At 57.9% G+C, this 26365-nt stretch overlaps 3 protein-coding genes across 3 annotated transcripts; 2 read left to right on the top strand and 1 right to left on the bottom strand.

Annotated features, from left to right (window-relative positions):
• Window positions 1–5411: 5411 nt before the first annotated feature.
• PIRT (phosphoinositide interacting regulator of transient receptor potential channels) lies at window positions 5412–5836 on the top strand. The gene has a single exon (XM_056506188.1). The coding sequence runs from the start codon at window positions 5412–5414 to the stop codon at window positions 5808–5810; it is 399 nt and encodes a 132-aa protein (XP_056362163.1). The 3' UTR covers window positions 5811–5836.
• A 5221-nt stretch (window positions 5837–11057) lies between these two features.
• On the top strand, window positions 11058–15703 carry TMEM238L (transmembrane protein 238 like). The gene is made up of 2 exons (XM_056506116.1): window positions 11058–11515; window positions 14830–15703. Exon 1 carries the CDS (start codon window positions 11128–11130, stop codon window positions 11353–11355), a length of 228 nt encoding a protein of 75 aa, XP_056362091.1. The 5' UTR covers window positions 11058–11127; the 3' UTR covers window positions 11356–11515; window positions 14830–15703.
• Window positions 15704–25023: 9320 nt separating this feature from the next.
• Window positions 25024–25638, bottom strand: RNF222 (ring finger protein 222). Its single transcript, XM_056506126.1, has one exon. The coding sequence runs from the start codon at window positions 25636–25638 to the stop codon at window positions 25024–25026; it is 615 nt and encodes a 204-aa protein (XP_056362101.1).
• Between the last annotated feature and the right edge of the window lie 727 nt (window positions 25639–26365).

Here is a 26365-nt window from a genome sequence, read left to right on the forward strand (position 1 = left end):
TGAGAGGGGATTAAAGTTTGGCTGGGGGTTCCTGAATGAAGCAGTATTTCCAGAACCACCTCTCTCTTCCCATCCTCCTCCCTGTAATGGACTCAGGATGTTAATTAATAGATAATTGCTAATACCTTGCATCCCTCTAATGCTTTGCTGATGAGCTTCAAAGCACTTTGCAGTCGCTGGCTACGATTCCATGCTCTGAAAGGGCAGAAATTGCACTTCAGAGATGTTTCAGGAACTTGCTGATGATCCAAGTCTGGATCAGCACCAACCCCACAGTGCTGAGTTCCTGCTCCAGGCCCTGCCCTGCTCCCAAGCCACAGCCTGCAGTCCAGCCCTCCCAGGCACACCGCCCAGGAGCCAGGGGCAGGCACGCAAGGAGTTAAACAATATCCTGATAGGCTGGTGAGATCATCGGAGCTGGGATGCTCCATTGTTTATTAGACTCAACAGAGCCCAGTAGACAACACCCAGAGGGATGTGGGGCTTGGGATGAGCCTGGCTTTGGAGAAGGGGGCTCCCTCTGCAGCCATCCCTCCCTGCTCACCACGTAAGTAGGATGGGTTCTGAGGGTTTGGCTCTGGCTGGTGGAGAGGGGTGCAGCACAGCAAGGTGGGGTCATCCTCTGGCTGAGCCCAAGGGACTCCAGGTGCTCTTTGCCCAGCAGGTCCCTGAGGTGCTCTGGGACTGCCCAGACTTGGGCAGTGCTGGAAGCTGCTCCCGAGGGATGCAGGCAGCTGAGCCCAGCCCAGCTCCACTCCCCCAGCAAAGGGACTCTGGGTCTGTCTCAGTTCCCATCCCACACCTGGTAGGGGTTGTAGGTGAGGTGAAATCCCCCAACACCCTGCAGGGCCTTGGGGCAGCACCAGCCAGCCTGCAGGACAGCTGCCCAGGGAGCTCCTGGCTGCGAGGTGAGCAGGGGTGTGGAGACAGGAATGGGGCTCTAGCACCCATCCCTGGCACCCACAGCCTCCCTGTGCCCTGGCAGGGCTCAGCCTGGGGCTGGCACACAGCAGCACAAGGCTGGAGCTGCTCTGAGCTGCTGCTCTTGTGCCCATGGAGCTGCTGCTGGGCTCGCTCTGGCCGTGCTCAGGGCACAGTGAGTGCCACCAGCCACCTGCAGCCACCAGGGCCCTGTGACAGCGGGGACAGCACAGGCACAGGGGCAGTGGGCTCAGCTCTTGGTCTCTCTCAGGGTTTGGGTGCTTTTCCCTCTCAGGGTTTGGGTGCTTTTCCCTCCCAGGGTTTGGGTGCTTTTCCCTTCCAGGGTTTGGGTGCTGTTTCCCTCTCAGGGTTTGGGTGCTGTTTCCCTCTCAGGGTTTGGGTGCTGTTTCCCTCCCAGGGTTTGGGTGCTTTTCCCTCTCAGGATTTGGGTGCTTTTCCCTCCCAGGGTTTGGGTGCTGTTTCCCTCTCAGGGTTTGGGTGCTGTTTCCCTCTCAGGGTTTGGGTGCTGTTTCCTTCCCAGGGTTTGGGTGCTTTTCCCTCCCAGGGTTTGGGTGCTGTTTCCCTCCCAGGGTTTGGGTGCTTTTCCTTCCCAGGGTTTGTGTGCTTTTCCCTCTCAGGGTTTGGGTGCTTTTCCCTCTCAGGGTTTGGGTGCTGTTTCCCTCTCAGGGTTTGGGTGCTGTTTCCCTCTCAGGGTTTGGGTGCTTTTCCCTTCCAGGGTTTGGGTGCTTTTCCCTCTCAGGGTTTGGGTGCTGTTTCCCTCTCAGGGTTCGGGTGCTGTTTCCCTCTCAGGGTTTGGGTGCTGTGCCCCCAGCCCCTCCCCATGTGCAGGTGCCCGAGGCAGATGGGGCTGTGGGGCTGCTGCTCACGGGGCAGCTGAGGCAGCACAGGTCCCCACCTCCCCCAGGCAGCAGCCCCAGTCCCCATCCAGCTGGGCCCCTTGGGGACCTCGGGTGTGCTGGCTCACTGAGTGCTCATCTCTCACTGGGAACTGACTGAGAGCCACTCTTGATTAAATTTGGCCAGCACGAACATCCAAGAAAAAGTTCCTGCTGAGTTTGTGCGTGTCCTGAGAGCAGCAGCCTCCTCCCTTCCCACTGCACGGCCTCATGGATCCTCCAGAGCAGCAAAGCCCTTCTCCTGGCACACACAGACCCACTGCTGTCATCTGAGGGTCTTGGACTGAGATTAAGCACCAGGACCAGATAAAGAATGCAACTGAGACACTCCAGAGCAGCAGGAAAATCTTTTCCTCCATTCCCCAGGGTTTTGTTTTACTCCCAGCTGGGACCCAGTGAGGATTTGCTGCCTGTTGGGGTGACAGGCTGGGCACATCTCCTGCCTGAAGGGCAAACCAACCCTCTGGGTCTCACCCCAAGGCTTTGCAGAGTGCTGGGGCTGCTCTTTGCCAGGAGACCCTCACGAGCCATCCAGAGGCCTCTGGAAGCCCCAGAGAGCCGTGGGGCCATGGGAAGGGCCTGGGGTCCCTGTCAGTGGGGAGGACCTCGGTGGCACCCAGCCAGGTGGGGGAGGTGTGTGCACACCTGTGTGCAGGTGACTGGGGCTGCCCCACACCCACACCAGTCTGGGGCACTGGTGCCAGGCAGAGCAGAGCTGGCTTTGTCCCCTGGCAGGCTCTGACCCTCAGGAATGGCCTGGCCAGGCCTGGGCTGGGCCCTTGGCTTCTCCCCAGCAGGGATCACAGCAAGCTCCACCCATGGAGTGCAGAGCTCCCTTTGGGTTTTCCTCAAAATTTTCTCTTCCATGACCATTGATTCCCAGAGGGATGTGGGGCTGGAGCCCCAGATCCAGGATCCCAAAGGTGTGCTGTGCCTTGGCACTGGGGTCCCCAGCAAGGAAGCCCTCAAGATTTCCCAGTTCAGAAACCAAACTTCACCACACAAAGCACTGGAAGAGCAAAGGGAGGAGAAGCAGAATCCCAGGAGAGTGTCCCTTATGGAGAGGGGAAGGAGAGACCCCAGCAGGGAGAGCTGCCCAGGGTTTCAGCTACCAGATGTGAAAGCTGAGATGTGCTCTGGAGGCATTTTCAAGACAGCAAAGAGTCATCTACTGGTTGTCTGCTTCCAACAATGGTTAAAAAACCTGGGAGAAATCCAAGAGCACTCTCCTGGCAGACTGCTCCGTGTATCCAGCCATGGAGCACATCTGTGATGGATTAGGGATGGAGCAGGGGCAGAGCAGGAGCTGCAGTTGCATTTGCTCTCCCAAGAGCTGCAGATCCTCCCAGTGCTCCCAAACAAGCCCCAGGCACCGGCAGGGACTGAAATCCTTCATTGGCCAACAGTGGGCAAAAGTGTGACCGAAAACCAGGCTCTGCCAGGAAGTGCTAGGGAAATGAGCAGGGCCTGGGAATTGTGGTGAGAGAGGGGTGGTTCTGCCAGGAAGTAAAAGGGGGAATAAATCCTCTCTAGTGGAAAGGCAAAGCTGAAAGGCAGCTGATGGTTTCTGCAGCAGCCTGGCTTTAATGCTCTGCACACAGAGGGGAGGGTGCCTGGCAGAGCTGCTGCCCTGGGATGCAGAACCAGGATGGCACCACACAGGGAAGCAGGGAATGGGATGCCTAAAAGATAGAACAGCACATCAAGATTTAGACTGCTGAGGTGTGGGATTGTAACAAAGAAAACGTCCAACCACAAAACCAAATTAAAATTAGACAGTGGCTTGATCATAAAAACTCTCTGTGATGTGCATTAGGAGGACAAAGACAAGAAATGCCAGGATGCAATTTCAGGAAAAGTCTGGGTTGCACTGGAGGAGGGGGATCAGAAGGCAGCAGAGCTCTCAGTGAGGCAGCTGGTGGGCAGGTGGCACCTGGAATTACTCAGGGTTTGGCACATCCCTGCAGAGCTGCTGATGGTGGGGGGTTTTGGGGGGCTGGGCTGATCCCAGGGCAGGTTGTGTGGGTGACAGCAGAGCAAGATTTTGCTCATGCAGAACCTCAGTGGGCAGGAGAAGAGGGAATGGCCTCAGGCTGGACACCAAGAGGAATTTCCCCATGGAAAGGGTGCTCAGGCCTTGGCAGGGGCTGCCCAGGGAGGGTTGGAGTGCCCATCCCTGGAGGTGTCCCAGGAATTCCTGGATGTGGCACTCAGGGCTGTGGGCTGGGGCAAGGTGGGGATCAGGCACAGCTGGGACTGGATGGACTGGGAGGGATTTTTCCAACCTAAAGGATTCCGGGATTCTGGGATTCTCTGTCAGAAATGTGTCCCTAGCCTGCCCCTGTTCTTCCTGTTTCAACAGAGAGCAGTGAGAACTTCAGACAGGAGGGTTGCAAATCCTGTCCACTGCTCTTGGCTTTTGTTTTGTCCTTGTTTGCCCAAGCCTGGCAGACCTGAAACATCCCAAAAGATGTCAATACCACCAGCTCTGCAGTAATGGTTGTGCTGGGGGGGCTAAATTATAAAATTACATCTGTGTCTTCTCAGAGTAAGCACAAAACTTGGCAGGGACAGGTGAAGGAGTGAGGGAGGTGCTGGCTGGCACCCCTAGGTGGGCACTGAGCCCAGCATGGCCCAGCTCTGGGCAGGTTCCTCCAGCCCCTGGGGCTGTGCCAGCCTTGCAGCCCTGACATGCAGCCTGCTCCCACATGGATCAGCAGCTCCAGGAGAGGAGCTGGGGCTGGAGGCTCTGGGGTCACCTCCTGCACCCCTGCTGAGCCACAGGCCTGCCCTGGCACAGGCAGGGAGCAAAGCCAGGCTGGCATCACCTGCTGGAGAGCCATCCCTGCAGAGCAGAGCAAACAGATGTGGGGGCTGTGGTGGGGTTAGGTGACCTGCTCTGGATCAGAGCCCACCTGGGCTAAAAGTTTGTGTGGTGCTTAGGGAGAGCTGTGCTGGGCACAGCAGTGGTGGCACTGCCCATCCTGCCTGCAGGATCCCATTGCCTGCTCCACCGTTTCATGGGTGTGGTGCTCTCTTTTCCCTGAGTGACCCCCAAAACCTGCTCTACCTCCACCTGGGCTGCACCCAAGGGAAGCACCCTCCATCCTCCATCCTCCCTCCATCCTCCATCCTCCCTCCATCCTCCATCCTCCATCCTCCATCCTCCATCCTCCATCCTCCGTCCTCCGTCCTCCGTCCTCCGTCCTCCATCCTCCATCCTCCATCCTCCATCCTCCATCCTCCATCCTCCATCCTCCGTCCTCCATCCTCCATCCTCCATCCTCCATCCTCCATCCTCCGTCCTCCGTCCTCCGTCCTCCGTCCTCCGTCCTCCATCCTCCATCCTCCATCCTCCGTCCTCCGTCCTCCATCCTCCATCCTCCATCCTCCATCCTCCATCCTCCATCCTCCGTCCTCCGTCCTCCGTCCTCCATCCTCCATCCTCCATCCTCCATCCTCCATCCTCCATCCTCCATCCTCCGTCCTCCATCCTCCATCCTCCATCCATCACTTGCCCCGCTCTGCTTTCCCTTTTGTCCGTCCCAGGTCTGCTCCCGCCCTCCCGGCACCATGGAGATCCCGCCCAGGAGCCCTGACGAGAGCGAGCGGTCGCCGCCGTCCAAGGAGCTGATCACCAGCCGCACGGGCAGCACCCTGTGCATCAGCTCCCGCAGCGAGTCCGTGTGGACCAGCGCCCCCAGGAGCAAGTGGGACATTTACAGAAAGCCCATCATCGTGGTGTCCGTGGGAGTGGCCATCTTCCTCTTCGGGACAGTCATCACCAGCCTGTCCTGCTTCCTGACCGGGAACACCAACGCTTACAAAATGTCTGGCCCCGCTTTCCTGTCCCTGGGGCTGATGCTGCTGGTCTGCGGCCTGGTCTGGATCCCCATCATCCGCAAGAAGCAGAAGCAGAGGCAGAAGTCACAGTTCCTACAGAGCCTCAAATCCTTCTTCTTCAACCGCTGAGGGCAGCCAGCACCTTCCCAAGAAGGTTCCCCTCCCCTCCGCCAACCACGTTGATCAGCCATGAAAATAAAGACTTTCTTGTACTCCCTAGAGGATTTCATCCCAGTCAGTGTCTTCCCTACACGGTCTCCAGTGTGAAAATGAACTTTGTACTTCATCCCAGTCATCACAGGAAATAAAGGAGCAGGAATTTTCAGCTGAGCCCAGCAAGGCAGGTCCAAGGTCTCTGCATCACCCCCCTGTCCAAGGAGTGACCCAACACAAACTGGGTAAAGCAAAGCCCCAAAGGAACCTGGGCTGAAGCAAAGCCCCAAAGGAACCCAGACCTTCCAGAGGTTCTGCAGGACCCATCAGCAGAGAGGAGCCATCTCACTGGAGCCACAATTCCTTCAGGCTCCCTCATTTGCCAGAGGGAGAGGCTGGAGGATCTGCACAGCATCAGGAGACACAGCAGAAGAAGAGGGGTGCAGACCCTGCAGAGGGGCACAGACCCTGCAGAAGGGCACAGACCCTGCAAGGGGCACAGATCCTGCAGAGAGGCACAGACCCTGCAGAAGGGCACAGACCCTGCAAGGGGCACAGATCCTGCAGAGAGGCACAGATCCTACAGAGGGGCACAGACCCTGCAAGGGGCACAGACCCTGCAGAGGGGCACAGATCCTGCAAGGGGCACAGATCCTGCAGAGGGGCACAGACCCTACAGAGGGGTACAGATCCTACAGAGGGGCACAGACCCTGCAGAAGGACACAGATCCTGCAGAGGGGCACAGATCCTACAGAGGGGCACAGACCCTGCAGAGGGGCACAGACCCTGCAGAGGGGCACAGACCCTGCTGCTCCAGGCACCTGGCAGGGCAGGGACAAGTAAAATGTGTCTGGGAATGGTCTGATCTGTGGGAACTGTGCTCAGAGCTGATTCCCTCCCAGGAAACTCTCAGCCTCCTCCTGGCCATGTCTGCTTGAAGTCCCTCATTTCTGAAACTGGTGCCATATCAACATTTCTGCCTGGAAATGTGCTCCAAGATGTCTGAGACCTGAAGCATCTGTGTTTCCACAGCCTGAGCTCACCGTGACACTGTGCCAGGCTTCCCCCAGTCTGTGACCAGGGCTGTGTGCCTGGAGATCCCCTCCACCCGTGTGGCAGAGCTGGAGGTGGCACATCCCATCCTGGCAGCTGGCACAGCTGGATTAGGAGCATTTGAGCACACAAGTCCCTTTGCCCCAGGCACAGCCTGGCCTGAACTTTGTTTCCTGACTGGTGCAGGCATCCCCAGTGCCAGGCAGGGCTGTACAAGATCTGGCACAGGACCCAGCAAAGCTGTTTGTTCCCACATGTCATGCCATGCTCTGCTGCTGTTTGCAATCCTGCCCTGGCACCAGGCACCAGCCTCTGCTCCTTCAGCTGCCTGGGCAAGGGATGCTCACCCAAAACTCCTGCTCAGGGCAGCTGCAGCCAGAGACAGGATGGACACCAGGATTCAGGGTGGGAAACCAGGCAGCATTGTGAAGAGCAGCCCCAGGTCCCAGCTGGCTGCAGATCTGGGCACAGGTGGGAGCCCAGAGCTGCACTGGGGATGGAGAGGCACCTGGAAATGGGTCCTGCTGCAAAGAGCTGTGCTCAGCCAGGGCTGCCAGGCCAAAGGGATGCTCCAGGAGGGCTGGAGCTGCCAGATGGAGAGAGGAGATCCTGCTGTCCATGTCTCAAGGAGAAGGAGACAGTCAGTGAAATGTTAGTGTGATAAAGAGTCACTGAGACCAAGAATGGATTTGGGTTCCAGACTGGCCATTTATAATGAGAGTATGAGGTTTCATTAAAGGAAGATGTTCCCAAGGGACTTGCATGTGGCTGCTCTGATGTCACATCTCTGCTGTGTGGGGAGGGTGTGGTGACAGAGTTTGGGGGTAGTGTGGCACCCACTGGGCAGGGGAGGCTGGCTCAGGACAGGGGGAGGACCAGGAATGGGGCTGGGGTTGGTTTGGGTGCTGGGTGAGCACCTCTGCCCAGGGGTCAGCAGCAGCACAGGAACGTGCCTGGCCAGGGCATGGAGCCTGCCAGGGAAAAGGAAACAGCCCAAGGACCTGCTGAGGAGAGGATTTATCAGGGAGAGCTCAGGATTTGCTGTCCAGATCTGTGGTGGGACAGAGAGGCAGAGGGACAGAACGATAAGGGAAAATCAGATTAACAGGTGGGGGATAACTGAGGGGAAAGTCAGATGAACATCTGAGAGATAACTGAGGGGAAAGTCAGATTAACAGGTGGGGATAACTGCAGGTGGAAGTCCAGGAACAGAGGGGGAGCTCCCCCTCAGTAGCATGGGGTACAAATGCCTGGTCACTGCCAGAAAGGGAGGGAACTTTGCACTGGAGCTCTCAACACTGGGAATTGCATCCTTCTCTGGAAGTGAGCCAGAGCAATTCAGGGAAAGAGAGATGCAGGATAACCTGAAGGCTCCTCACAAGGGTTTCTTTAGGAGTTGACATAAAATTCATGCCCTGCTGTGGCCCCAGCAAAACCCCTTGAGGCTGCTGGGAAATGAATTTCTGCCTCTGTGTTGTGGCACCAGGAACCTCTACCTCCCTGGGATTGGGAGGCTGCAGAGGGAGGGAGTAGCCATGGATTTAAATGGTTTTATGGACAACAGATTTAAAAAAAAAGAGACAGTAGAAGCAAGAGAGAAGAATGTGTTATGTTATGGAATTTAAATTCCATAACATAACAGTGGTGGATGCTGGAGAGGTCCAGGAGGAGCAGTTTGACCTTTGACCAGTCCATGGGGAAGTTCTCACCTCTGGGCTGTTCCCATGCACCTCCAGATCCCTGTTTGGCCACTCCCTGCTATTCCTCTCCACTCCCACTGAAGCTTGTTGGAATCTGCTGGGATGCTTTGGATCAGACCAAAGAAAAACACGTTTAGAGAAAAGATCAGGTTTTCCAGCAAACATAATTATGTCTCACTAAAGCCAGCTCAGATGTGGTCTGCCAGCTTCCCCTGTGCTATAAAAAGAACAGGAAATCCATTACAAAAGTCATTATCTCTGCAGAGCAGCTCAAAGAGGAAATATTGCCCCTGCATCTCAAAGGTCACGCAGCAAACCCGCCCGGCAGGCTCGGCGTGGAGAACGCCCTGCTCCAGGTGTCTGACTGCCTCATTCCTGAGCTTCCACTGCTCCAGCCTGCCCAGAGATCTGCACACCCCTGGGGCAGACCCCTCTCTGAGGATGTTACATCCTGGCTGAATTCCAGTGCCTGGAGAGGTTCAGAGAGGGCTGGAGGGGACTTTGGACAAGGGATGGAGGGACAGGACACAGGGAATGGCTTCAGACTGGCACAGGTCAGGGATTGATGGGATGTTGGGCAGGAATTGTTCCCTGGGAGGGTGGGCAGGCCCTGGCACAGGTGCCCAGAGCAGCTGTGGCTGCCCCTGGATCCCTGGCAGTGCCCAAGGCCAGGCTGGACACTGGGGCTGGAGCAGCTGGGACAGTGGGAGGTGTCCCTGTCCATAGCAGGGGGTTGGAATTGATGATCTTTAAGGTCCCTTCCAACCCAAACCATCCCATGATTCCGGGATCTCAGTCACACCCTCTGGGCTCACCCTTGGTGCCATCAGGTTTCTGCTGGGATAAATGATTGAAGTGTGGAAGGAAGCAGGCGAGCACTGTGACTGTGACATCTTCACATCCCCCTGAGACCTCCCAGCTCTCCCTCCTGCAAACACAGCTCAGGCTTGAGAGGCACAGGGGCTGATGGCCCAGGTTCCACTGGGATGTTGGAATGCCTGAGTCTGCACTCCCCAGGCTGCCAGTTCACCCTGCACCCTGAGATGCTGCTGGTGTCTCCTCCCACCTGGGAGCAGATGAGATCCCACCAGGATGAGCTGCACTTGCTCACCCCTCCCCAAAATCCAGCAGCCTTCCCTGTCCTCAGTGAGCAGCAAAAAGAGTAAAACCTTCAGGGGGCTCTCAGTGCCTGCAGTGAGTTTGAAACCCTAAAAAAACCCTTCCTGTTCCCACATGGAAACTGGGGAAGGAACAGGCTTTTTCCTGCTGCCCAGGGAGCAGAGGGTTTGCCCAGGGCTGTGTGTGTGTTTGGGAGCGGCAGGAGGGATAAGGTTGGGATAAGGTTGGGATAAGGTTGGGATAAGGAGGCAGGACCATGGCTGTGCTGGGCAGCCTCCTCTGCCCTGGTTTGCCCTTTGTGACATGCACAGTGGGTGGCAGGCAGGAGCAGCCTGGGCAGCAGAGGGGATGTCCTCTGTGCCCTGCAGCCACCTGGTGGCAGGGCTGTGGTGGGGCTGCCCAGGACACAGGAGGACACTCTTGGTGTGACCTTTGGCATGTCCTGGAGCCAGGGCCACCTCCAGCAGGTCCCTGCACCTGGCACTGCCCCATCCCTGATGCTGACCCTGTGCCCCACAGGCCTGTCCTGAGCTTTGGGACATCCTCTGCAGGGCCAAGGATGGGACAGACAGCTGTCACCCCAGTGCTTGTGCTTTGGGATGGCTTTCCCAGAGCCCAGAGCTCCCTGGATTCTTCACCTGCCCTGATCTTCCCCAGTTTGCCAAGGACACACAGAGCAGGGAGGAAGGACAGCCAAGATGCTCCCAGTGTCACACCACAGTCTGGGAGCAGAAAGCAGCACACACCTGCACCCCAAAGAGTCAGACTGGCTGCTCAGAGAGCAGCCAGGAGCTCTGGGGAACTTTGGCTGATTTGGGGATTCCTCACTGGCCTCCTGGTGTCCCCTTTTCAGGATGGGCAGTGGCAGTGGTCTGATGGGTGGCTCTCCTGCTCTTGGGAGGTGTTGCAAGGGTGATGTCATCCTGACATTCTGGAGAAATCCCTGTGCCTCAGTTTACCCATAAAGAGTAGGATGTTTCCAGGTTGTTTCTGGGATGTCAGAGCCAAGGTCCTGCAGACTTCCCCGGGATGCTCCCACAGTGGATGCTGCCCAAAGGTGACAAACCTGGGTCTCAAATCCCAGGGCTGTGAGCTGGGTCAGGGGCAGATTTGCACCTTTGGGACAGACTGGATGTGGAGCAGCTACACCTGGATGACCACAGAGCACCCCGGGCTGGGCTCACACGGAATTCCCCGGGCTGTGCAGGGCAGGGCAGGGCAGGGCCATGAAACAGTTAAAGCTGTATCGCGTGCTGCCTGCCGATTGTTCTGCAAGGTGTGTTGTGACATTTGCACTTCCTCTTGGCAGCAGGCAGAGGCAGGAGGAAGGCAGGGGGAAGGAAGGCAGGAGGAAGGCAGGAGGAAGGCAGGAGGAAGGCAGGGATGCTGCTCCCCCCGCCCTGAGGGGCTCGGCGGCACCATGGGCGCTCGGGCGCTGCGGGGCCGCTGCGCTGCCATCGCCCTGCTGGCCCTCATCTGCGACGCCCTGGGGCTCCTCATCCTCCTCCTGGGCATCCTGGCTCCCCTCAGCTCCTGGGACTTCTTCGTGTACGGGGGCGCCCTGCTGCTGGCCTTCAGCCTCGTCTTCTGGGTCTTCTGGTACACCTTCAACATCGAGGTGCCCCTCGGGGAGCTGCAGAGCGGCTGAGCCGGGGCCACGGCGGCAGCTTGGGCTCGTCTGCCCCGGAGGAGCAGCTGGGAAGACCCAGAGCATCGCTCAGCTGGTGAAGAGCACCCAAAAGAGATGGAAGGGAAGGGCCTGCTGGTCCTCACAGCGCCCAGCAGCCAGATGGAGCCTCGGGGGAAAGGTACCCACAGCTCAGCATGCACAGGGATGCTTGGCTGGTGTGGGGGAATGCACAGGGCAGCCAGAGCTGCTGCTGGTGGCAGGCACTCTCAGGAGCACTGCCAGATTTTAAAATGCTCTGGAATGGATTAACCAAGGACAGGAAGTTGGTTTGGATGAGATGAATGAATTTTGGGAGGGGGTTTTGGTGCGATTTAGAGGTGGCTGTTGTCTGGGGTGTAATTCCTCAGTGATTCCTGTCAGACGATGCTGGGAGAGGAGGGTCCTGGAGAGCTGCTGCTCTCCTGTGACAGCTTTGTGTATTGGGGACAAGGAGCACGAGCCACCCCTGGCCATACACCCTGGGCAAACAAGGAAAGTCAATAAGGACAATCCAGGCTGTGCTTCAGCAGCAGAAGCTCTGTGTGAGGTGTGAGGGAGCAAACCCAGCTGCTCCCGTGTGCCCCCATCACACCCTGTGCGCTGCCAGGAGGGTTTTCCCAACAGGGAATGTATTTCCAGCAGAGCAATAAGGAACAGTGAAAATCCCAGTGAAAGTTGTGTCACCAAGGCACTGTCCTGATGTGCTCCAAGAGCCTGATGACAAATGCTGAACACATGGAAACTGGGTACAAAGTACCAGGTTTGAACATTGGCTCAGACTCAGAGATTAGGCTTTGTTAATCTCAGGCTTGTCTGGAACACACCTGGCTGGTTTGGCAGCCACCCAAGGGGCAGAAAATCCCAGTCCTACCTGGTCCTACAGCATGGGGACCACTGAGCATCAGCACAGCCTGGAGGGGCTGGTGCTGCCCTGGGAGCCTCAGAGGGCTCAGAGTTGGCCCAGTGTGTGAACAGCAGCACCAAAGCTCAGGGCAGCTGGACATGCAGTGCTGGGGGGATGCTGACTGCTGCAGGGATGGTTCCTCCCTCCTGCCAGCATCCCGGGGATGTTCCTCCTGTCTGGCCAGCACGGGGGAGCCAATTAGCCCGAGTGGAACAAGGAGCAGCCCCACAGTGCTTGGAGATGCTCCTGGCAAAGGGAGGAGACAGCAGCAGGATGCCCCAGCCCAGCCAAGCATGCCCCCATAGCAAGAGCCAGCCAAGGAAGGATGGGTTTAACAGAGAACGAGGCAAAGAGGAGGCAGAGATGGGGGAGATGTCCCCAGTGCCACGAGGGTGAGTGTCAGAGTACAGCCCACTGTCAGCATCCCAGCCAGGCCAGTGCCCAGGCAGGGACATTGCCAGTGACTGTCCCCACCTGCCAGTCACAACAGGGACATTGCCTTGCACAGTTCTCTGTAAAGCCTCTCACAACCAGTGAGACTCTTTTTTATTATTTACTGATTTTTTCCTCGATTTACTCCCTTGTTGGCTGGCCACGAGAGACAGAACCGAGGTTTTCCTGGGGGCTGCCATGGGTCACAGTGTTTTTACAGCCCTGCACTCACCAGGATGCTCAGGCCAGGAGTTCAGCTTTGCCCTCACCAGGTCTCAGGGTGTTTTTCCACCCCTGTGCCCTTGGGACTTGGTCATCCAGGAATTTCCTTGATGTGCCTCAGGATAAGAACCTGGGACAAGCATCAGTGGGATCCTGCAGCTGTAGAGAAGGAAGGGCAGCAGCAACACACACCCTTCTTTATTTGCTCGGGGATTTTTAATTGCCAGTGCTGAGCTTGTCAATCCAGCCTGTAAAACTTGGCCGAGGGCTTTGTCACCATTCAAGGTCTGTCCCTGCTGGGTGTGTGCCTGGGTGTGGTGCCTGGGGACATCCAGGGCGCCGGGGGCGTCGCCCAGGGAACCCAGCGGGAGCGGGACGAGTCCCTGTCCCCACGGGTCCCTCCTGCCTCCCTGACGCTGCTGAACGCAGCTTCTAAGGGCAAGGTCACTGCCAGCACCTGGGACTGCATGGTGCTGTGCACTTCACTGCCAGGGGATGGTCTGGGCATGGTGAGGGGTGGAGGGTGGTTGCCACACAGAAAGTGCTGCCGGCCCTGTGCCTGGACCTCCTGGGATGCTCAGGAGTCTGTACCCAGCCCTGTGGAGGAGCAGAGAGGCTCCCAGTGCACCACCACACCTGGGAAAGCAGATCCTGGCATCCTGCACTGCCCTGATCACACGTTTTCCCCTCTCTGATCCACCTGTGGTCCATGACAGCCACCCAGCTCAGCTGGGCTCTTCCCCAGCAGGATGGGTGTGGGCACATGTGCACAAATCAAACCCAAACACGTCTCTGTACTTGTGTGCAAGGTGCCTTCAGCATCCTCCAGCCCTTGCAGGCTGGCTTGCAGTGCCACAGGGACAGGCAGGACGTGGTGGCTCCAACGTGCCTCATGCACAGGCAGGAGCAACCAGCCAGGCCCAGAGAGAGAGGGAAAACATCCCAGCTGTGTGTGCTTGTGGCAGGGACCGTGAGATTTCTGCTGCCCCCTGACCCACCCATGAGCCTGCACCCCCCAGGACCTCCAGAGCAGCAGCTCTGATGGTGCCCAGTGTCCTTTCCATCCTTCAGCTCCTTTGCTCTTCTGCTGCCCCCAAACCCTCTCCTGACAGCCCCAGTGGCAGCACAGGAGTGGGTGAAGCATCTGTGGGTCCCTGTCCCCAGTGCTGTGCAGCACTGGGAGCACTGGCCCAGGCCCAGTCAGATATTGACTCAAGGGCTTATCTTTCCTTCTGGGTTTTTGTGGTTTTGTGCTTGGTCTGTTTGCTCCAGGCTGGGGGTTGTTCCAGGTCCTTGGGCTTGGCACAGCCCCGTGGCCATGGCACAGAGCCCACGTGGGCACTGGGAACCAGCAGCTCCCTCTGCTCCCTGACCAGTCTGTGCTCCCCCACTCACCCCAGTGACACCAGTGGCCCAAAGCCCAGCAGCCTCCAGTGCTTCCTGTGCTGGTACTGCAGCCCCAAAACGCTGTGGGGTGACTCCAGGAGTCCCTTCTGTGCTTTGGACCTGCTCTCAGCACTCTGAGTCCTTCCCACTCCTCCCCTCCTGGATCCCTCACTGGGCACCAGGACAGGGATCAGGGGCAGTATCAGCCCCAGCAGGGCCAGGTGCTTGCTCACAGGCCTTCCAAGGAGGGGAAAATCCTCCTTTTGTGCCCAAACGTGACCAGCCTCACTGGTAGCTTGAGCTGAGCTGATCCTGGACATCCCTGGGCATCCTGGGCACTCCTTCTGCACCCCGGGGTCTGCTGATGCTTCTGTCTGGGATCTGCCTGGTGGGGAATGGTCCCCTGAGTCCCACAGTTTTGATTCCACATGTCTTTATTGAAGAGAACTTCGATTTCTTAGCTATTATCAGGCTCTATAAAGGCATTCACATCTCCTTTCTGTTTCTAGGGAGAGAAGGAAGGACAGGAGCAGATGTCAGGAGTGAGCAGATGAAGAGGAGCAGCTCCACACGAGGACTCTGCTGTGCTGCTCTTGCACAGGCAGCACTGAGAGCACAGAAGGAGCTGTGTCACTCTGCTGTGCTCAGGACAGCCCCAGAAGGATGGACACCCCCTGTGCACCCTCTGCAATCAGTTTGCACTCACGCCCTGCCCGCTGCTGGCTCAGAGGGCCCAGCACCAGCAGCCTGCTGGCAGCAGAGCCTCCTGCCTCTGTCCTGACCAGGGACCACAGAGCCACAGCACCAGGTGACAGCTCTGCCACCCCTCCTGCAGGAGTGTGATGGCCCAGCAGGGCTCACACCTGCACACACAGCCCAGCTGCAGCTGGGGGAGCAGCTGGGACCTGCTCTGTGCAGCGATGGCAGAGACAGAACAAAATCCAGCAGCACAGAGCATTCCCTGAGCAAGATGCAGCTGCTGGAGGCGTCTGGGCTGTTCCAGCCAAGGTCCCAGGCACTCCCTAAGGGCATTTCAGGAAATACTCAGAAGACCTCAGTCCAAAGAGCTGCTGGAGCTGAGCAGAGCTGCAAAGGCCAGGAGAGATTCGGTGCTTCAGCTGCCAAACCAGGGGTGGTTCAAAACCATGGGCTCACTCCAAATCCAGCCCTCAGGGCAAAGGAGGTGAGGAGATCTCCTGGTCTCCAACATCTCCATCCTCCTGTGCTCCTGAGGCAGAGTTCAGCTGACCACAAAGACACTTGTGTAGGATGGAAGCATTTATAACACTATCAAATATAGAACACCTATCAAATAAATAACACCTATCAAATATAGAATACCTATCAAATATAGAACACCTGTTAAATAAATAACACCTATCAGAGAGCACCTCTCAAATATATAACACCTCTCAAATATAGAACACCTATCAAATAAATAACACCTATCAAACAGAGAGCACCTCTCAAATATAAAACATGTCTCAAATATATAACAACTATCAAATATATAACAACCAAGATGTTGTTCAGCACTTTCCTTCACAGACACCTCTCTCAGCTGTTTCAAACCTCACCAGGATTTATTTTGTTGTAATTTCCCATCCTGGAGGATCTGCCTCTGAGGTGGAATGTGGTTCTCTGCAGTGCTGGCACTCAGGGACTTGGCCACTCACCTTCCCCACTGCCCTGAGCACAGCCTGGCCAGGCAGGACCTTACAGGTGACTTTATCAGCCTTTGGTGTCCTTGCTGTCCCTGAGTTTAGCCCCACAGCAGGGGCAGTTTGGGGTAGTTGTCAGTGTGGGAGCTGCTGTGTGGGGGGAGCCAGCAGCTCTCCTCTGTCTCCATTTGCTGGGCATGAGGCTGGTGGCAGGGCTGGCATCAGTCCCTGCCATGAGGGTGAACTGCAGTTCCCTGGAGCTCTCAAACCATTCTGTCTGCCAGGCAGGGGAGGGAAGCTCCCTGCTCACCTCCACAGGACCCACAGCCCAGAGCACTAAAATGACTTTGGTTTGAAACAAAGGCACATTTGTGTCCCAGTCCTGTCCAGGATAGGACAGAAACCTCCTCCCAGTTCCCCAGAACACCCAGCAGAGATCTGTCACCCTAAGGGATGTCCCCAAGCATGCTGAGCAGGGGGTGCAGAGCAGAGCCTGTGCCAGGGGTTTGTTCTGTTCTGGGGACACCAGTTTGGTGCCACTTCTCTGGGACTGCTTCATTAAAGTTGCTGCCTTCCTCCCCAGATCTGTTTGTCCCCTGGCAGGGGTGGTGAGGTGAGCAGGAACCTCTGTTTGCAGTGGAGAAGCAGCTCTCACAGGAGGGGGGATGAGAGCTGGAAGTGGGATAAATCAGTCAGACCATCAGTGGCAAACATCAGCATCGGTAACTCCGCCCTGGCAACACGAAGAGACCCCTCCAGTACAAGGAAAATATATTTTTTTAAAAAAATCTTTTAAAAATACAGGCGTTGTTGGCTCTGCTGCATTTGCAATCAATGAGGCAGTAATACATTGATTAATTATTTCCCTGAGAATATAACATCATGTCAAGAGAATCTCGAGATTTTTGCAGGTCCCTAAGGCTCTGGCAGGCAGTGTCAGGAGATCAGGAGCCTTTTCACCGAGATAAGCAGCTGTGCTCTGTGTGCAGGAGTGCCCTGTGCCCCAGGGCAGCCAGACCCTCTCACAAGGAGGAAGGACACAGCCAGACCCTCTCACAAGGCAGGAAGGACACAGCCAGACCCTCTCACAAGGCAGGAAGGACACAGCCAGACCCTCTCACAAGGCAGGAAGGACACAGCCAGACCCTGACACAAGGCAGGAAGGACACAGCCAGACCCTCTCACAAGGAGGAAGGACACAGCCAGACCCTGACACAAGGAGGAAGGACACAGCCAGACCCTCACACAAGGAGGAAGGACACAGCCAGACCCTGACACAAGGAGGAAGGACACAGCCAGACCCTGACACAAGGCAGGAAGGACACAGCCAGACCCTGACACAAGGCAGGAAGGACACAGCCAGACCCTGACACAAGGCAGGAAGGACACAGCCAGACCCTCACACAAGGCAGGAAGGACACAGCCAGACCCTGACACAAGGCAGGAAGGACACAGCCAGACCCTGACACAAGGCAGGAAGGACACAGCCAGACCCTCACACAAGGCAGGAAGGACACAGCCAGACCCTCTCACAAGGCAGGAAGGACACAGCCAGACCCTCTCACAAGGAGGAAGGACACAGCCAGACCCTGACACAAGGAGGAAGGACACAGCCAGACACTGACACAAGGCAGGAAGGACACAGCCAGACCCTCTCACAAGGCAGGAAGGACACAGCCAGACCCTCTCACAAGGAGGAAGGACACAGCCAGACCCTCTCACAAGGCAGGAAGGACACAGCCAGACCCTGACACAAGGAGGAAGGACACAGCCAGACCCTCTCACAAGGAGGAAGGACACAGCCAGACCCTGACACAAGGAGGAAGGACACAGCCAGACCCTCACACAAGGAAGGAAGGACACAGCCAGACCCTCTCACAAGGAGGAAGGACACAGCCAGACCCTCTCACAAGAGGAAGGACACAGCCAGACCCTGACACAAGGAGGAAGGACACAGCCAGACCCTGACACAAGGAGGAAGGACACAGCCAGACCCTCTCACAAGGCAGGAAGGACACAGCCAGACCCTCTCAGAAGGCAGGAAGGACACAGCCAGACCCTGACACAAGGAGGAAGGACACAGCCAGACCCTGACACAAGGCAGGAAGGACACAGCCAGACCCTGACACAAGGAGGAAGGACACAGCCAGACCCTCTCACAAGGAGGAAGGACACAGCCTGCAGCCGGGAGCTGGATCCAACGAAGTGTCTGGGCAGACACAGGGCTGTTCCTGCTGCCTCCAGCCACCCTTGCAGGGGTGGAGAGGGACCTGCAGGCGCCCCACACTCCTCCTGCCCCTGGAGCTGCCCTTGCTGCTGGGCTGGGGGACGAGCAGGATTCGCACATCCTGGAGGAACGGGTTCTGCAGCCCGCAGAGCCCCTCCTGCCCCGGCCATCGCCCCCACAGGGGATGTCCCCTCCCTGCCCTGCCCCGGCCCCGGCTGGCTCAGCACAGCTGCAGGGTGGGCAGGAGCTGCGGTTTAACCCTGCCCAGCCCTGCAGCCCGGGGACAAGGGATGTCCCCAGCCCCTGTGCTGCCCCCACAGCTGCCACTGCGGCTCAGCTGTCCCAGGGCCAGGATGGAGGCTGGGAGTCCACAGGGAATGAAAACCTTGGGGCCGAACCCTTCCCTCAGGTCTGGCTGGAGGTGCCATCTCACTCCAGCAGTCACAGTCCCCAGTTGTCCCCAAGGAGCAGCTCCCAAAAGGTTTCCTGAAGATCCCAGGTACCACAGCAGCCACTGCAACCCGGGGTTGTGCCAGGGGCTGCCAGCTCCAGCCCTGAGGCATCCAAGGAGGGTTTCCCAGGAGTCTCCACACCTTATATTAGAGTGAAGTCACCCCAGGCTTTCCTGTCCCCAGGAATGTTTCTCAGGAACATTTCTATCCCCAGGAATGTTTCTCAGGAACATTTCCTATCCCCAGGAATGTTTCTCAGGAACATTTCCTACCCCACAGAAATGTCTCTCAGGAACATTTCCTGTCCCACAGGAGTTTTGTAAGGAACATTTCCTATCTCCAGGAATGTTTCTCAGGAACATTTCCTATCCCACGGTAGTTTTTCTAAGGAACATTTCCTATCCCCAGGAATGTTTCTCAGGAACAGTTCCTATCCCACAGGAATGTCTCTCAAAAACATTTCCTATCCCCAGGAATGTCTCTCAGGAACATTTCCTATCCCCAGGAATGTTTCTCAGGAACATTTCCTATCCCCAGGAATTTCTCTCAGGAACATTTCCTATCCCACAGGAATGTTTCTCAGGAACATTTCCTATCCCTCAGAAATGTCTCTCAGGAACATTTCCTATCCCCAGGAATGTTTCTCAGGAACATTTTCTATCCCCAGGAATATTTCTCAGGAACATTTCCTATCCCACAGGAATGTTTCTCAGGAACATTTCCTACCCCCAGGAATTTCTCTCAGGAACATTTCCTATCCCACAGGAATGTCTCTCAGGAACATTTCCTATCCCACAGAAATGTCTCTCAGGAACATTTCCTATCCCACAGGAGTTTTGTAAGGAACATTTCCTATCCCCAGGAATTTCTCTCAGGAACATTTCCTGTCCCCAGGAATGTCTCTCAGGAACATTTCCTATCTCCAGGAATGTCTCTCAGGAACATTTCCTATCCCACAGGAATGTTTCTCAGGAACATTTCCTATCCCTCAGAAATGTCTCTCAGGAACATTTCCTATCTCCAGGAATGTCTCTCAGGAACATTTCCTACCCCACAGGAATATTTCTCAGGAACATTTCCTATCCCACAGGAATGTTTCTCAGGAACATTTCCTACCCCCAGGAATGTCTCTCAGGAACATTTCCTATCCCACAGGAGTTTTGTAAGGAACATTTCCTATGCCCAGGAATGTTTCTCAGGAACATTTCCTATCCCCAGGAATGTCTCTCAGGAACATTTCCTATCCCACAGGAGTTTTGTAAGGAACATTTCCTATGCCCAGGAATGTTTCTCAGGAACATTTCCTACCCCAGGAATGTTTCTCAGTAACATTTCCTATCCCACAGGAATGTCTCTCAGGAACATTTCCTATCCCACAGGAATGTTTCTCAGGAACATTTCCTACCCCCAGGAATTTCTCTCAGGAACATTTTCTATCCCCAGGAGTGTTTCTCAGCAGCCCATGGAGGATTCCAGGCCCTGCCTGACCTCAGCCTGGCAGGAAGGACTGCTCAGGGCTCCTGCCCCAGGGTCTGGCCATGCACAGGGCTTTGGTGAACTCCTGGTCAGGCACAGCACTGCCACAGGGGAGATTTGCCATCAGCCAGCAGATAAATCACTCTGGAGACAAGGAAAATGGCTTTCCCTGCTCAATTTCCTGTGGCAAAATGGCACATCAGTTAAGGCAAAACCTGCTCAAAAGTTCTTCCCAGAAAATGCATTTGCTGCTCTTTGCCAGCCATTACTGGAAGAGGAGTGCAGGCATCTCTGGTGATATTCCAGAGGTTTTTTCATGGTAGATCACTAAATTTTTGACAAAAGTATATGTAAGGATGACACAGAGAAGTGTAAAGCCTGTCCAGGCAGCTGAGCAGGATGAGTCCCTGGTGCTGGTGTGACCCAGGGAATGGTGAAATGACCCAGGGAATGCTGAAGTGACCCAGGGAATGCAGAAGTGACCCAGGGAATGGTGAAATAACCCAGGGAATGCTGAAGTGATCCAGGGAATGCTGATGTGACCAGGGAATGCTGAGAAGGGCAGGGCTGGCCCCACTCTCCTCTGCCCCACAGCTTTGTCCCCTGCCAACAGGGACAGAAATCAGCCCCTCACAAGGGACAGCTCCAGAGCCACTCCTGACCCCAGATCCCTCATTTAGGGCCCAGGGATCCCATCCCAGTGAGCCACCCCTGCCATGGGCACTGAGGGGACAGTGGCTGAGCCCCTCAGGCACTGTCAAACCTGCAGAAATCCCCCTATCCTGCAATGCCCCAGGAGAAGGGCCCACCCAGGGCCATGGACTGGACAGTGGAGAAGGGAATCTGCCACGTGCTGGAGATGGAGCCAACAGGATCCAGTCTGGAGAGCCCCAGGGGTGGGGACAGCCAGGTCAGTGTCACCTCTTGCCCTGTCCCACACTGCCCAGCCCAGCCCAGCCCCCAGCTGCCCGTGGCTCTCCAGGCTGGCTGCAGGGCAGGGAGGGAGCTTGGAGGAGCCTCCTCCTCAATTATTCATGGCCAGAGCTGGCTGATGGAGCTGGGGCTCTCTGAGCCGCCTCCTAATGGAGCCTGCAGCGGTCCCTGCCCAGCCAGCACTCCTGGGCCCGCACAATTCCCTCTCCTCCATCCCCGTGCCATAAAAGTGCCACCTCCTGCTGCCAATGCTGCATCCCACAGCCGGGGCTGGGCTCAGAGCTGCTGCCATCCTGCAGAGACTGGGCTGGGCTCTGGGGGCAGGGTGGGCTCTCCAGCCAGGGAAGTGGCACACGCTGGCACCTGCCAGGACTCTGCTGCAGCCCAGCTGAGAGCAGCCCAGGAGGGGCACAGCTGGCACAGCTGGCACAGCTGGGGCACAGCAGGGCCTGCACAGAGCCCAGCTGCAGGCAGAGGAAGGGAAGCAGGTGGCAGGGGACACTGGGGATGTGCCAGCCCAGGGAGCAGGGCGTGTCCCTGCCCCTGCAGCCAGGCAGTGCCATCAGCTGAGATCGGTGTGCACAGCCCTGGCCTTCAGCAGCAGAGCCCTGGCTCCCTCCCCACACTCTCATTAAGCAATAATTGCCCTGATGGGCTCTCCAGGTCACTGGCCATCACTCCTTGGTGACCCCTGGCTGCTGCTGACCAGAGCCTGGGCACCGTGCAGGGGACAGGGCTCCAGTGTCACCTGTGCCACAGGGGATGGGACACTCCAGGGGGAGCAGGCTGGGCCAGGGCAGCACAGAGGGGACTCTGATGGGAGCCACAGGCTGGGCTGTAAGTCAAGGGGATACTTGGGATGTAACACCAGTGACACACAGGCACAGGAGCCAGGGCACCCAGGGCACCTGGGATGGGGTCAAGAACCTCCAGCAGCTCCAGATGAAACCCCAAGCAGAGCTGTGTGTTGGGAATACAGCCCAAGTGCTGCACAGGAGAAGGATAAGGCAGATGTGAGGATGAAATCCTGCCCTGGGAGGGTGGGCAGGCTCTGGCACAGGGTGCCCAGAGCAGCTGTGGCTGCCCCTGGATCCCTGGAAGTGGCCAAGGCCAGGCTGGACAGGACTTGGAGCAGCCTGGGATAGTGGAAGATGTCCCTGCTGTGGCAGGGCTGGCTCTGGATGGGGTTTAAGGTCCCTTCCAACCCAAACCAGTCTGGGATTCCATGAAATCCCTGTCTCAAAGCTGCAGGCCCGAGCTATCCTTGGGCAAAATCCATGGCAAACCAAAGCACTGAGATCCTCAGGACTGAGCTGGAAATGGCCCCTGCATCCTGTGGTGGACACAGGGGATGAGCTGGGCAGCATCTGGGTTTGCTGGAGATCCAAACATCTCCCCAGTGGCATCAGCAGAAAAGGCTCAGCAAGGCCTGGCTGTGCTTTAACAGCACTCAGACAGGCTGAGGACAGCTTTTCCATCTGCACAGGGAGGATCTGGGAGTGGCTCTCCCAGACCCAGGCAGATCCCAGCCTCAGCCAGCAGGTACACTCCCTGTGGGAGCACTGGCCATGAGCCCGAGGCCTGGAGCTGGGGTGGGGACAGTGAGGACATGGGGACAGTGGTCCTGGGCACCAGACACACCTGTACAGTACAGCAGCACAGGAGATGGGCACAGGAGATGCCACCCCTGGACACTCAGCACAGCATTTCCTGGGATATCTCCAGTTCCTGCTGCCAGGGCAGGGCTGGGGGCTCAGGGGCTGCTCCTGCCAGCCCTGGCCAGCAGTGCCACCCTGTGGGAAACACCCCCCTCTGCTCTGGCTCCATGGATGTCCTCCCAGCCTCAGTCCCCCTGCCCTGTCCCCTGTGCCTGGCCCTGACACAGCACAAGACATCCCCAAGCCCTGCCAGTGCTGCCCCTGGAGCTCTTCCCAGTCCCCACTGCCTCCCCAAATATCTGCAGCCACCCTGTGCCACCTCCCAGCAGCCCTGTGCCAAGGGGCTGTGCCCTGGCATTAATTGCCCAGACAGACTAATAATAGGGTTTATTATTAAATAATGAGGCATGGACACATCATGATCAGGTCATCATTTCTTATGAAACAGGGTTTCCATTCCAGTGCAGTGTCTCAGGCACTTTTCCCGAGCTCTTCCCACAGGGGTCAGGGTCATGGCACCCCAGGTGTGGTGGGGACAGTGGGACAGGGCTGGGGCAGTGCAGGAACATCAGGGGAGCAGCAGGCCAGCAGGGCAGTGTCCCCAGCTGTGACCCCAGGGGACACCATCAGCTCCTCTGCCCCACGCTGCTCTCCCTTCCCAGCCCCAAGCTGTCCTAATTTCTGTCCAGTCCCAAAGCCACCTCAGTGGCACTGCTGGCCATGTTTGTCCCTCCCTTGGGAGCAAGGGAACCCTGTGCCAGCCTGGTGGTCACTGTCACCTCCCGTGGGGCACAGTGAGGGGTGTCCTGCTCACATTGGGGTGCTCATGAGGGACATCCTGCTCATATTGGGGTCCCATGAGGGACATTCTGCTCACATTGGGGTGATGGTGAGGGGTGTCCTGCTCACATTGGGGTGAGGGGTGTCCTGCTCACATTGGGGTGATGGTGAGGGGTGTCCTGCTCACATTGGGGTGAGGGGTATCCTGCTCACATTGGGGTGATGGTGAGGGGTGTCATGCTCATATTGTGGTGCCCATGAGGGATGTCCTGCTTACACTGGGGTGCCCATGAAGTGACACATTCCCAGATGACAGAGTGAGATCACCACCTACAGGGCCAGGGACTGGGTCAGGAGGACAAAGGTGATGAAGGTGCAGACTGGGCTGGGGACAAATGCCATGAGTGACCCCAGCACCAGCAGGGGTGTCCACCAGCCCCCTTCCCCCTCTCCTGAGCAGGCTCAGAGCTCCCCAATTCCCAGCTGTGCCTCCCTGCTGCCCACTGCCCTCCCAAAGTAGGGCCCTGGGCTGGGAGCTAGCACTGGGGTCCCCCTAGGTGGGACCAGTCCCAAAGAGGACAAAGCCAGGAGGTTTGGGGGGCTGAGCAGTGTCCAGCCTGTTTGGCACAGGTGAAAATGAGCCTCTGGCTGTAAGACCTCAGGAGTGGGATACAGGGACAAGGAAAAGTCACTCTGCCCCAGGGCTCTAGCAAGGACAGCAGGGTGGGATCCCAAATCTGCCCCCTTATGATGGCCAGAACTTGGGTTTGCTCCCAGTGCCTGTCCCTGGGTCCCCTGGGCAGGAGGGATGCTGTGACAACCAGAGGATGGCCACGACCCTGGGGAGCTCAGAGGGGTGAGGGAGGGCACGGCTGGGACTGCCTGTGGGATGAGCTGGCCTCCCTTCCCACCCCATGGCACTGCAGGGAGGCTGGAAGGGGGGAAGGTGAGCTCAGCAGGGCCAGCATCACTCTCTCCATCCTCTGGTTCCACTGCCCTCGTGCCTGGCAGCTGCAGGCTCTGATTTCTCCATCTCTGGCATGGAAGCTGTGAGATTGCTCCAGGCTGGCTGCATCATGATGATCCCAATGTCCTGGGAGCTCAGGGACCCACAGCAGCCCCCAGCCTGGCAGCCCTGACCCCCAGAGCCCTGGCTGTGCCTGGGGCCACAGTCTCAGCCCACCCAGAGCTGGGAAGGAGCTGGGCAGGGGCAGCAAAGCCCCTCAGCCCCTGCAGGTGCTGTCACAGCGTGCAGGAGGATCCTGTCCACAGAGACCCTGCAGGAAGGCACCAGCAGTGTTTGGCTGCAGTTTTAACCAAAGCGGACAGAAAATGCCAGCAGTGACACTGCAAGCCCCTGGAGATCTGCAGGAAGGTCTGAAAGTCCCTTCAGTCCCCGGCCAGATGAGAGGGCTTCACCCAAAGCAGCTTCTGGCCTTTCTCCAGGAGCTTCGGAGAGAGGCTCCAGCCCCTCCAGCTGTGTCGCAGCACTCTGTCCCAGCTGACGCCATCCCTGCTACAAGTCCCTCCTGACCAGCAGCAGCCAGGGGAGCACGGCCGCCAGCATGGCCAGGGTCAGGACGAGCATCACGGCCAGGGCCATGGGGGACTGGCAGCACTTCAGCCCCAGGGCCGGGCCGGACGACACCGAGCTGGCCGTGTCCGCCGCGCTCCTGCCGCGGTCCGCGGCCACCAGGGGCATGCCGTGCTCGCTGATGACAAAGATGTGAGCTTCCCGTGCCAGCACCCCCGGCAGCCCCGGCGAGCCCCGCTCCAGGCTCTGCACCGGCAGCACGAAGTGACTGGGCACCACCAGCGTGTTGCCGGCCTCGCTTTTGGCCAGGTGCGGCAGGGAGGACGGCGACAGCGGCATCTCCGGCCCCCGGGGGCCGCTGGCCGGCCACAGAGCCCGCTGCCTGCTGAGGAAGGTGACGTAGCGGCACACGGGGCAGGTGATGCTGCTCTGGACGTGCCCGTCCAGCTTGGCCGACAGCAGGCACTTCACCAGGCAGTCGTGGCAGAAGGTGTGGCCGCAGCTGAGCCGCCGGTGCGTGGCCTCCAGGGGCTGGAACCTCTCGTAGCACACGGGGCACTCGGCCGGGGCGCCCTCCTTGCTGCAGCTCTCGGACATCCCTGCTGCGCTGGCCGCGGGAGCTCCCCGGCTGCCAGGGAGAGGCACCAAGGGTTAATTAGGGTCTGCTGGCCGGGATCAGCACGGTCCATCTCTTCAGCTCTCCTCCTCCTCCTCGCTGCTCCGCTGGCACTGCCCTTCACCCCCACAGGAGGAGGGATGGGTGCCTGGCATGGCCTGAGCGCTCAACAGCACTAAAGCTCCCAGGGCTGCCCCTGGGGCAAGGGACTGGTGGTGGGAGGATCTCAGCTCCAGAGCCCTCCAGGGGCTAAAAAACCTGCCTAAAAACCACAGGGGCAGAGGGCTGAGGCCCTGGACAGAGCCGTGTCTGCTGAATTGCTGGCTGTGTCATTCCAAGCACAGGTTGCGCCCCTGTGCTCAGCTGCAGCTGCTGGCAGCTGGGAATTCCCATCCCACCATGGAAGCTGCCAAGGACAGGGAGATGCTCCCACCCCAGAGACCCCCGAGGCGCCTGGGGGAGCTTGGAGCAGCAGGCTGGTGGAGCAGGGAGGGGTCAGGGAGGTGACCCAGCCAGGACACCCACAGGCTCCTTCCAGGCTGCTGGGGCATGGCCCAGGCTGGTGGCCAGGCCATGGTGGTGGCCAGGCCATGGCATCTCCAGGCTGTGTCCACACTCAGGCTGGAGCTGGGTGCAGCAAGCCTGTGTCAGGCTCAGTCAGAGAGGAGGGAAGGCAGATCCAGCCCAGCCCAGCCCCCCTGGCCCCAG

Source organism: Oenanthe melanoleuca, chromosome 18 (assembly GCF_029582105.1).
Source record: "Oenanthe melanoleuca isolate GR-GAL-2019-014 chromosome 18, OMel1.0, whole genome shotgun sequence".
In the NCBI taxonomy this organism is placed as follows: domain Eukaryota; kingdom Metazoa; phylum Chordata; class Aves; order Passeriformes; family Muscicapidae; genus Oenanthe; species Oenanthe melanoleuca.

Coding starts and splice junctions, on each gene's coding strand:
- PIRT (XM_056506188.1), top strand. CDS start 5,412: ATGGAGATCCCGCCCAGGAGCCCTGACGAGAGCGAGCGGTCGCCGCCG.
- TMEM238L (XM_056506116.1), top strand. CDS start 11,128: ATGGGCGCTCGGGCGCTGCGGGGCCGCTGCGCTGCCATCGCCCTGCTG.
- RNF222 (XM_056506126.1), bottom strand. CDS start 25,638: ATGTCCGAGAGCTGCAGCAAGGAGGGCGCCCCGGCCGAGTGCCCCGTG.